This window comes from Magallana gigas, chromosome 6 (genome assembly GCF_963853765.1).
Source record: "Magallana gigas chromosome 6, xbMagGiga1.1, whole genome shotgun sequence".
NCBI lineage: Eukaryota > Metazoa > Mollusca > Bivalvia > Ostreida > Ostreidae > Magallana > Magallana gigas.
This window is the reverse complement of record NC_088858.1, coordinates 37,660,783-37,673,173: the sequence shown is the minus strand read 5'-3', so window position 1 is coordinate 37,673,173 and position 12,391 is coordinate 37,660,783. Positions and strand designations below refer to the sequence as shown.

Below are 12,391 nucleotides of genomic sequence, written 5' to 3'. Positions count from 1 at the left end.
TTTATTTTATTATCAGTATTTAAATCTAAGTGTTATTATCAGACAACGCAATAGTTTTAGGAATTAATACATTTTTATAAATTATAATATATTTTTTTTTTTCATTATATTATGTTCATTAATTTGTATGCGTTTATGGGTAGCGATACTGTTCTTAAGCTTTTTATGGTCGCACGCATTTGAAAATTCTTTCTTTTATTTCAAGATTTATTTGTATTACTTATCTTCGTAAAGGGAGTTACCTTAAGAGCAACTCGGCACATCTCGGCGCTCGATATACTTTACGGAATTAGCCGAGGTTTGCCGAGTGCGCTCAAAACAATTAAAACTCTTTAATGTAGGGAAATAGGTTTTTTGTTATTCGTTTGATAATCGTTCATGAAGCAAAGATGACGTGCAAAAATCCTTTTCTTAATACTGTGTTAGTGTTTTAATTTGTTTTAACATGAGTTAACTATTATTTCCTGTATGTTTTTGTATAAATATTGAGATCATACAATTTAAGATCGTGCGATCATAGATTTATTAAGACTGACTTAAAGTTACTATTGTAAACAATATACTTTCACTTCCATTTTCACCGACTTCTTACGTAATAATCTGATGTATTTTTCAAGTCTAAAACGTTTATGATCTAATTAGTTACAGTATCAATTTATTTGATAATAGTATTGTTCATTATATAGTTAACCACGGTCTCCTAATTTTATTGATCGGCTTTTTATTTCATATTGATAAACGAGACCGGGTTGTTTTCATTATACATGTTTTTAAGACTTACTCGATTGCGCTCTTTCAATAAACACCTTTACTTACTGCCCACTTTCTGTCTCTTTTTCAAGCTTCACGGATCCAACCTCTTTAGGATTGTCTGACGAAGTAGATATTTGTAGGATAGGGCAAAGATATATATATATATATATATATATATATATATATATATATATATATATATATATATATATATATATATATATATATACTCAAACCGTGCGAGACACAGTCTAGAACACAAAACGGTTGAGACAAATGGCGGAGATCCATTCGATCCCAACCTCTTACAGCCAAGCCAGTGCTCTACAGAGAAACTCCCCAAAGAAAATCTACAAGGAACTACACGGACTTCTTCATTTCCTTGTTGACATACCTTCGACTATCAAAGTAAAGTCATCATGCCTATAACAACAAACCTGCAGTCAAGAAACAGCTCCCTAATTTGCAGGTTAGGCTATAAACCCAACGTACCTCAAAATTATATTAACGATTCGACGCCCACCTCCAAGGAAAGAAGCCAAACGTTAGCAGCCACAGCCACAACTTCTACAGTCAGGGACAGGACATCTTCAAATCTACCACCACCTCAGTTTCCACCCCTCCATCACCCACTGAAATGGACACAGAGCAAGGTGAATCTGATGATATTGGCCGACAAACTGAAACCTTCAATGCAGATCCTTCCAGCACTGAACTCTACATCCCCCCATCACCAGCCCGCTCTACATTGTATGCGACAGCAACCCACACCATTTCTCCAGCTGGGGCTCTTACAACAACTATGCCCACATCTCTACAACCTGTGATGATTACTCTACCAACTCCGGGAAGTCTCCAGCCAACCATCCCTTCATCATCACAGCAGATACCACTTCAACACCACTCACTACAAGAACACCAGACAGCACTCACAGGGCAACATACCTACATCCCACCAGCACCTGCTACATACCAGCCACTTGTACCTGTTCAGGTACCTGTCCAAAGCCAGATTTCAACCCCAACACCACCACCACCACCACGTGCAAACATCAGCCTTGAAAAATATGATGGGAAAACCTCCGCCATCCAATTTTGGACCCAATTCATGACATTCATTTCCATTATGAATGTGCCCCTGGATGCTGCCCATACTTATTTCTCCTTTTAATTAAAAGACACAGCCAAGGACTGGTACTTCCAACTGGCACCTGCGGTATAAAATCCTTAAGTGAACTCAAATCTGCCATCCTAGCCCGCTTTAAACCCCAGGTACCATTAAGCCTGGGGTTGGTCGACATCACCCAACAGTATACAGAATCTGTCGACCAGTATATTTCCAGAATCCGGAAGTTGTCAACAGACTCCATAGTGCCAGATGACTGCCTGACAACCATGATCATGAAAGGGTTGGAGACTGCCATCCGAAACATTGTCATGCCACAGTTCCCTCAAACCATCGATGACCTCCGGACAAAATCGGCTATTGCTGAAATGACAGTTCTGATGAACAACCAAAGCCTCTCAACTGAAACATCAGACAATAGTGTTGTAAACGCCATGTCCGCTGTGTGTGACGTCACCAACCAGTTACAGCAAACCATAGCTGCCATGAGGACAAATCCTCCAAACAATGTGCCTTACCACGAGGATACAGCAGACCACCCCGCACCAGGTTATTCCCGCTATGACTTCAGACAGGCCAACCGATACCGAGGTCCCCCACCACAGCAGTCCCATCCTACATAGTGACAGCAGAGACCCAAACAGTCCTTCCCCCAACAACAACAGCTGCGCGGAGCCCAGACAGTTCCACAACAGTCACCAAGATTCTGCCGAAACTGTGGAAGTCTTGCTTCTCTACATTTAATTGTCCTGCCAGAGGTAATTTTTGTCGAAAATGTGGAAATTATAATCATTTCGAAAACGGTTGCATCAATTCATTTCTTAATAACAGTAATCATTCACATTAGGGATTCGCGCCTGTTCTTGGAGTAATATCTAAGGATAGGCACACGGTAAAATCAAACTCTTCACAATTCAAACATCCCCCTTCAATCAATTTGGCTACAACTCTTGGGCAAAACAAGGTTGAAATTACAGTGAAATCAAGGCGTACAAATGCACAGGTGCAAGTATTACTGTAGCTAGTGCTTCTTTCATTAACAAAACCAGTTTAGCTAGAACTTCTTATTGTACCTGCTACTCACCCTGTCATTAAAAGAGTTGCTGGTGCTAGATTAACTGTTCTTGGTGTACTAACAGTTCCCATTTCTATTGGTGGTTTAAAATTTTCTCACCCTGTACATATCATACAAGATCTACACTACCCTTTCATTCTTGGGCTCGATTTCTTAAACAAAAACAAACATAAAACGAGGATTGACTTTGACTCTCAAGTGCTACTACTTCCTGGCGAGAACAATGATGTCCACAACATTCACCTGCTATCTGCATCCGAGAGAAAAGCCCGAGCATCCTCGACAGTGCTTATTCCAAAACGAAGTGAAATGAACATTCCAATCAACATTTCTCATATAAAAAACTGCACCAATGTACTTCTGGAACCAAACCCATTTTTGATTAAAAATATGCAACTCATCGCAGCTCGACGTTTAGTTCAAGTGGACAAAGGCAAAGCAAACCTTCGTTTAATGAATCCTTCTTATTCAAATGTCCAGATTTACGCTCGTTCAATTCTTGCGTCTGTGATACGAATTGATGAACAAGATGTATTTTCCTTTGAGTCGTCCCAAATTACCTCCACTCATAGTACAAACACTAAGGAACCAGAACTGAACTTTGATTTGTCAACTTCAGATCTTACCCCTAAACAAAAATCAGTGCTTTTGGATTTCCTGCATAAACACAAAGACTCTTTCGCAACTACCCTCAGTGACATTTGCCGAACAGACCGCTACAAACATAGAATTGATACCGTGCCAGAATCTGACTGAGATTGACCGGCAAGTGCAGGAACTTTTACAAAACGACATCATAGATCCTTCAAATTTCGAGTTGCACTCCCCTGTCCTCCTTGTGAGAAAGCCAACTGGTGAATATCGTTTTGTTGTGGACTATCGGAAACCTAATAAGTCCACCATGCCTATGTCATTTCCCTTACCACAACTTGAGGATGTGTTTGACTCACTAGGAGCTGCTTCACCAAAATACTTTTCCTTCCTTGACCTGAAAAGTGGATTCTGGCAAGTCGAAATGGATTTATCTACAAAACACAAAGCTGCCTTCATCACTCAAAGTGGAGTCTATGAATGGAAGAGGATGCCCTTTGGTCTAATGAATGCCCCCATCTCCTTTCAAACCCTTATGACTAGCGTTCTTTGTGGCATCCATTGGAAATTTGTACTTTGCTACATAGATGACATCCTTATTTTCTCCCCAACATTTGAAGTTCACTTGAAACATCTACAAGAAGTTTTTGCCAGATTAAAACATGCCAATCTTAAACTTCAACCAAGCAAGTGCCATTTTGCTTTACAACAATTGAAATTTCTGGGCCACATCATTACACGCGAAGGAGTGGAAGTTGACCCTGCAAAGACTGATTCTATTAGATAGTATCCAACTCCTACAACTCAAAAACAGGTCAGAAGTTTTCTGTGTATGGCAAATTATTATAGAATATTTATTGAAGGTTTCTCCAAGATTGCAGCTCCACTGAATGCACTTTTTGCATCCTGTGATGCCTCTGACACTGCAGTTGGATATACGTTAGGACAAAAGACCAAAGACAACAAGGAAGTTGTTATTGCATATGGTGGCAAATCTCTGACAAAAGAAGAAAAGACATACACAACCACTGAAAAAGAGTTGCTTGCTGCTGTTCGAGGAATTCAAGCCTATCGTCAATACCTGGCCTGCAACAAGTTTACTATCTACACAGACCACAAAGCTCTAATCTGGTTGAAAACAGCAAAACATGCTGGCAGGCTTGAAGTTGGGCCCTGAAGCTTCAGGAGTACAACTTTGACATCATCCACAAGCCTGGAAAGAAAAATTGTGTCGCCGATGCCCTTAGCCGAATTCCCAGTTCATCTGCAGCAACAGGACCAACTGTCTCTACTGTGTCCCTCCAAAATCCATCAGTGCCCTTGCCACTTGAACCCATTCCAATCCTACAGGAAAATGACGTACAGGAAGGCGTCCAAGTTATGTTCTCCTATGATGAACCAGAAACCCTTAATATGGCTATAGAGGATGATGATATACATTAAATATTACAGGATAAGGATACTTTATTCCATTATATCAACATAGATAATAAATATGAAACAATTAAAGCACTAAATCTCACAACTTGAAAAATTCACGTCGGTCACGAGTTTATGGTGTGCAATACTTTGCAGGCACGTAGCATCGCTTATGAAAGGGGAGGGGGGGGCAAACTCATTAAAAACAACTTGACAAGCAAAATAAAAAAACCAGGTTATTTTTAAATATGCATTTTAGGGATTTTGAAAAATCCTGAAAATTCTAATCCGTGGTGGCGGGAATAGGGCATACCTTTACATGCGCGGATCTAGAGGGGGGGGTCGGGGGGGGGGGGTCCCGACCCCCCCTGGAAAATGAAAATTTATTAAATTTACATAGTAAAATTATCGCGAAAATATGCCTCGGACCCCCCCCTGGCAAACACAATTATCCTTCGGACCCCCCCTGGAAAAATTTTCTGGATCCGCGCATGCTTTAACTTCAATTCCACTGTTAATTTTCTTATTTTCAGTCCATTCTTTTACGACCCATAAAGTGGGGGCCAACTCCATGTTCATTCAATTTTTGGAATGTAGATTTAAGAAAAATCTTTGCTGCGCTGAAAAGTTGGAGGGGGCCAGGCCCCCTGCTGCTATGTGCCTGGTTTGTATCCAAATCGAAGGGTTTATATACCACAGTGTGTGTGCCTTTTCACGAGTCCACTACATTTAATTCCGTGTACGAATTAACAATTTTGATAAACGAGTAAATATATTACTTTGTTCTTAGAGCTGAACACCGCTCGTAAATAGGCACCGTCACACAGGTACCTGGTATATAAACCCTTCGATTTCGTTTCACCCGATTGCACACCTGAAACTCGTGGCCGACGTGTTGGATTCCTTTCGTGGTCTTTGGATTCTATGCATTTATTTTCCGTTTGTAAATGATGCAGGAATAGAGGAATCCATTAGTAATTGCTTTAATTTATGATATTTCCAACCCCGAATCTCAAGGAGAGGGCCTGATATTGTGCTGTATTTGGTGGCATTCCGATCTTTGTAAATCCAGTATTTGGCATCTAAGATGGAAATTTCTTTGCACAACCCAGAGGCTGATTTCGTATGCTCGATCTTTCTTTACTTTACAAGACTTGTACCTTGCTTTGAATGCCCGTATTGGTCTGGAGGTTGCGTTGGCTTAGATTGTTACCATTTTTATGTAAATATTTCTATGGTAAGAAGAATCAAAATTGTGAAATTCATAATTCTACCACGGACCACGGGCCGCCACAGGCGGGTCAAATATGCAAATAAGCCAAATTATATTAAAAACTCCTCCTCTCTGCCCCTACACATGTGGGGAAAATAGCTAAATGCATGGATATGGTGTCCTTGAAGGGCTGATTCTCCGAACGCCTACTGCCCAATTATTATTATTCAATTATACTGGGCAATTATGGGGCCTTCTAAAGGGGCACAGGTAGACTTTACCTGTGTTTCCTTGAATGAAAATAATATAACAGTTTGTCATTTTTGTTAAATTTAGAATGTCTTTATAATTAAAATTGTGGCATAAATAAAAAGAAAACATTGAATCAATTTTAATATATTTATTTAATTTATTATAACTACATATAATTTAAAACAATAAAATAATGTTTTAAAATTGCATAACATTTTATATACAATTTTCTTTTTATTTTGACACTTAGCACTGTTTTATAACAAACTCATAAATACATGGTTGTCTTAAACATAAATAACAATTCAAAATGACATAAAGTTTTAAAAAGTATAATTCATACCAGTATATATATACAATATTTACACAGATACTAATATGGACACGGAGTCTGTCTTAATGTACTTTTACTGTCACTATGTCAATGTCCTAAATGAAGAGGTTCCAATGCTGAATCTGCGTAGGTCATAAGGTCGATGATCAAGTCTTGGTATCGCTCCTTCTGGGTCTGCAGTCTCTTCTTGATGTTCGCGTACTTCTTTGTAGGTTGACGAATGGTTCCTCCTGCTTGTTTTTGGATCTGTAGAATTTCTTTGCCGTTCTGGATGTCCTTGAAGATCTTGATGACAGTGTAGATGTTTGGGTGCGCGTGTAGGGCCATCCTCTTCAGCTTCCCGTGCCGTGCTTTTAAGTTGTTACTGGTCCGTGCTCCATTGGTTACGAAGTGATTCCAAATAAGTCTGTCACCATTCACCCACTGTTCTGTCACATAGTCTGTAAAGGTCTCTGTCACTTCCGTCAAGTCGGCTTCATCGCGGTCTTCCAGGGCTTGGAACCACACGTCTTTGATGCTGTCTAGAGGAACTAGGGGTAGGACGGCTGCTCTTCTTATCAGTTTCTTCACATTGTCACCTTCTCTGTAGGGGGTCGGTTAACCTGTGATCTGTGCCTTGCGCCAAAAAGCCTGTGTGAAATGGAACAAACATCCTTTGGTGGTGATCCCGGGGAAAACGTCTCTGATGGAGTTACGAACTGCAGTTTCGAAGTCGGCAAGGGCACTGGTGGGAGAGAACTGCAGGCCGAGGTCGTTCATCTTGTCGGATAGGAGAGTGAAGAGTCAGTCATTATGTGGATGGTGAAGATCTGGTAGAACAGGCTAGGGCAGGTGTAGAAGGTTCCATCGCAAAAGCAGGTCTCGGAGGCAGCAAGGTCTTGAAGGTTGTCTGTTGTCGCAAACGCAAGTATCCTGTTGTTCTGGAAGATGTCATCTTCTAGTAGAAGGAATAATTGTCTCTGTCCATTTCCCCTCCAGTCTGCTGTAGTCTTTGAAAGTGGTGGTGTCTGTTTCCTGCGGGCTCTGTAGAGTGATGACCTGGCGGTGTTGAAAGTCGGCAGCCTTTCGATGAGCTCTCTGCTGGTGTCGTCCCATTCGTTGTCTCGGAGTTGAGTTCTTTGCTGAAAACGGAGGGGATGGGCCTAACTTCATCTGTACATCTTCTGGAGATGGCTGTCATAAATTGTATGGCGACAACTTCAGTGTGGTCCGCTGCATGGGTGTGTTGCTGTCGTCCAAAACTTGTGGGGATGTCTTTCTCTGTTGAGATACTGGCGGAATATCCAGATGTAGCCATCTACCGAATTTCTGAAATTCATGGCCCTTACATCAAGGGTTTAGGCCCTAGGGTGGGGCCAATTACCTATATATGGTAAAAATGTATTAAGTCTTAGAAAATCTTATTCTGTACTTCTGCTCTTAATACCTGTTTTGAATAGATTTATAACTGATCCTCAAAATGATGTCTTACAATTTTATATTAACAAAGGAAATAAACCTTTTCAAAATGAACCTCTTCTTTAAAAAAACCTGAATCGTTAACAATTTAGCAGGTAAACTATTATACGTAAAACATTTAGTAGTTTGCGACCTTTAGAAATTACAACAATTTTTGTTTTACTTGTATTCAGCGAGTTTCCATTGATTTGATTTGAACATATCTTAATTGTACATAAATACAATTGGAATTGAGCACAAGTTTCAGAACTTAGACCGCCCTCTCTCAATAAGGAGATATAATACAATAGAAATGATGTAAACACAACATAAATAAAGGTCAGTGGATCAAATCTACAGTTTACATATATGCAGTTGACATATAAATAATTAAGAATTGTTTACGAATATTTTTAAGATCGGTTAAATCTTTAATAAAATTAAAAACCTTATGTAAATAAATGTTTGTTTAATTGTCACCTATTGCACTATCACCCCAAAGAAAAACGAGTATTGACAATATTGCGGTTTACTGTATGAAAAATTTCATTCTTTATTACATGTGGAAGACTGTAAATTAAATTACATCGAAATAAATAATTGTTCAGTGCACAACTGTGGCGTAGTCTACTATGAATAATATTCAAATATCTATCACCATATGTTAAATTGAAATAGGTTTACCTCTACACGTAAGAACATTTTTATTTTTATCGGAAACCTGTATTTTTTTCTTTCAAACTAGATGATGCCCTTGCGCGGGAATTAACACTTTACACATGATAATATTATAACCATATTTTGTTTCATTTTTGTATATACTTTGTCCACATTTTTCTTAATCTTAATTCTTTAAAATTGAAATAAAAAACAAACTATAATGTTGGATATTTAGAGGAGCGGGCAGTAATGAAAAATCTAAACTGAATGGATAATATACACATGTACATGTACGTGGCCTTTGAAAGCAAATTCCAATTATTAACAATATTGGGAACAAATGCAGATTTACACCATTTTAAACTACATTTTGGTATAGAGTTAGTATGTGCATACTATCTGGTCGATACACGTTTGTCTGGAAAAATATCCACAAAATTAGTAATAGCACCTATAATATAACATTTTCTCTTGCCTCGCCGCGGACATTTTTGACACCTATTTCATTCATGTTTATAAAACAAACATTGTTAATACATGTTTAAACAATTCACTTGATTCCCATTCGTATCTGATCTACAAATTATGTATTATATATTAATTTGGTTTCTCTCGCCTAAAGCTTATAATTATTGTTTACATTTAAAACCCGACATTCGGAAGCCATGTTTAAAATCCCCGGGTGTAAATCATGTGATCGGCCAAAATTACCGCCTAATGCATGTCAACTGAACAGTTTCGGATCAAAATACGATGACTGCTGACCGCGTTAGACAGGTGACCACTCTTTAGAGGGCAATTATATATAGGATTTTTCATCGGGAGGAAATAAAATGACCGCATACGAAAGGTGGCTGCTTAATAGGGGTGGCCGCTTCGGCATTTTTGACTGTACATGTGTTTAAAAAGAAATCGTGAATTGTTGCAGAAGTTTGTTGGATTCCCGGATAATCTATGATTAAGTTGGATGTTGATTTCTCTGAATAGTGCACGACAAGACTTCATCACGAAACAACGTTATGCATACTATCAGAATGCTTATTGCAGAAAAGTTTTTCTCCATTGAAAAAAATGTCCTTTTGGATAGTGTAGGGATCATCACACATAGACTGAGAGCATTTGACTATTCAATGTGTCCTGGTGATGCTGGCAGAAATAGATCTAGGGAGGGTGGTGGTATGTATTATGCAGTAGATCAAAGCAGGTGGTGATATGTGTAGTCAAGTGGCACCATAAATGCCATTGCATTTTGTCATTGTCTTCTTTGTAAATTGAACAGTATGTAATTACATTAAAAATATATAATAGTCGTCACAGCAGTTTATGTTTTGTTTAAAAAATCATTAAGGTTTGAATTTTTAATCCGTGGTTTACATACAAAAATAGAAGACAATCCTTAAAAATGCCTTACTGAAGCATTGTAAAAATTAAAACTACATATACACAGTTCTTAAGGATGTTAGCCACAAAGAAATAATGAATTTATAAAATAGTAATAATAATTCAGTTTTTCTCTGTGTTTCCAGCTCTAGCTCTAGCATATAAAACAAAGCCATTGTCCTTTTTCTTAAATTTCATAAACCTGTGGAGACATTTCATTTGCCAGATCTTGACCTCACAGATATAAAGAAAAATAGATTTATTTGGTTGGTGGCATATTAAATTTTAAGTTAAAAAGCCGTTTCCAAACATTTTATCTTTCTTTCTAACTGTTTATTTAAAGTATTCCAAAATGAACATTTTAAATTGTTTTATTTTATTGCCAACTGAATTTGTAGAGCATATATTTTCATTGCATCTATATTCAATCGAATTCCGTCATCAAGCCATATGTTTTTTTGGGTTTCATTAGACCTCTTAATCTCCAGAATCTTATTTTATCAGGATCAGAATAAAATCTTTGGAGATTGGTGTTAATGTCACAATCCATTAAATTGTATTTTGATGGAAGCATATTCTCACAGATAATTTTTCTAAATAGGTTACCAATGACAATTTTTTTAACCGACTTGATACTTGATATTTTTTTAAATAATTTTTTAACAATTTCTCATATTCCTGACACAACCTCAGCTACTGCACTTGTCATGTTAATAATCATTATCTCCTACTTGTAAGAATACTTTTGTGGGACAGAATTTAGCGGCTTCTTCAAAACATGGACTTTGCATTAATGATTTTGTAGTTGCCCTTTTTTGACTAAAACATTTGAGGATAAAATTGCATGGTAGATTTAGCTTAATTAAGCCTAGTGATAGATTATTCTCAAATTCAGAAATATGATTACTTCCCAGTATTGCAACTCGTTCTGACTTTTCTTGAGATATGGGTGATTGTTTAGTTGTCAAATCATTGGATACAGACAGAGGAACAGTTACTGTTAAAGAAGTGCGTTCAGACAAAGAAACAGTGACTGTTGAGGAAGTAAGAGCAGAAGAAGGGGCAGTGACTGTACGTAGAAGAAGAGCATTCAGATGAAGGGAGAGTGACTGCTGAAGAAGTGCGTTTAGATGAAGACACAGTGACTGCTGAAGAAGTACGTTCTGATGAAGGGACAGTGTTTGCTGAAGAAGTGCGTTCATATGAAGAGACAGTGACTGCTGAAGAAGTGTGTTTAGATGAATGGACGGTGACTGCCGAAGAAGTGCGTTCAGATGAAGGGGTGGTGACAGTTGAAGAAGAGCGTTCAGATGAAGAGACAGTGACTGCTAAAGAAGTGCTTTCAGACGAAGGGATGGTGACTGCTGAAGAAGTGCTTTCAGATGAAGGGATGGTGACAGTTGAAGAAGAGCGTTCAGATGAAGAGACAGTGACTGTTGGAGAAGTGCGTTCAGATGAAGGGACGGTGACAGTTGAAGAAGTAAGAGCAGAGAATTGAATAGGTAAATTGAAGACGAAAGATTGAGTGGTGACAAGCTGGCTAGGGATCACTGTTGATGGTGTAGCAACTGGTGAATATGATGGCTGTGGTGTAGTCACGAAATCTGACCAGAAACCCATCTATGTTATCATTCTGATGCAAAATTCTTGTTAGCTCACTCTGAAAATTCTGAAATATGAAAAAAGTTGGGGTTAACATATTAACCTGAAAGAAAACAGGAGTATTGGCAATGAAGATGGTTGGCTCTTTTGGTAATTCATCAATAGCAAGGCGATGATCTAAATCTGGGACATTCCTGTGTAAAAAATTTAATTGATTAGTGTGTATGATATGCCCTTGAATCTTAACATGGTTGATATCATCTGTAGACCAAGAACAAATGTTAGTTGAAGAAGCATATAGGATAGAAGTGTAAGACATTGAACTACACTGTGATCCAGCAGCTAGATCATTAGTCAATGGATGTTCTCCTTGGTGCATGTCTCCTATGATGACATGATGGCCAGCGTCATTAGCAATTTCATTCAAGATGTGCTTGGCCGAACCCTGCAAACAAGATGAAACAGTTAATTGAGTTGATCTGCTGTAGTTTTCATGGATTTCAGGTGTTAGACCCTGTGAAAAAGAAGAAACATCAGGTGCTGTGTTAA

The 12,391-nt window shown here is 38.3% G+C and overlaps 1 protein-coding gene across 1 annotated transcript; it reads left to right on the top strand.

Annotated features, from left to right (window-relative positions):
* The first annotated feature begins 11,185 nt into the window (after positions 1 to 11,185).
* Positions 11,186 to 12,391, top strand: LOC136276380 (300 kDa antigen AG231-like). Its single transcript, XM_066088272.1, has 3 exons — positions 11,186 to 11,315; positions 11,413 to 11,720; positions 12,347 to 12,391. Exons 1-3 carry the CDS (start codon positions 11,186 to 11,188, stop codon positions 12,389 to 12,391), a joined length of 483 nt encoding a protein of 160 aa, XP_065944344.1.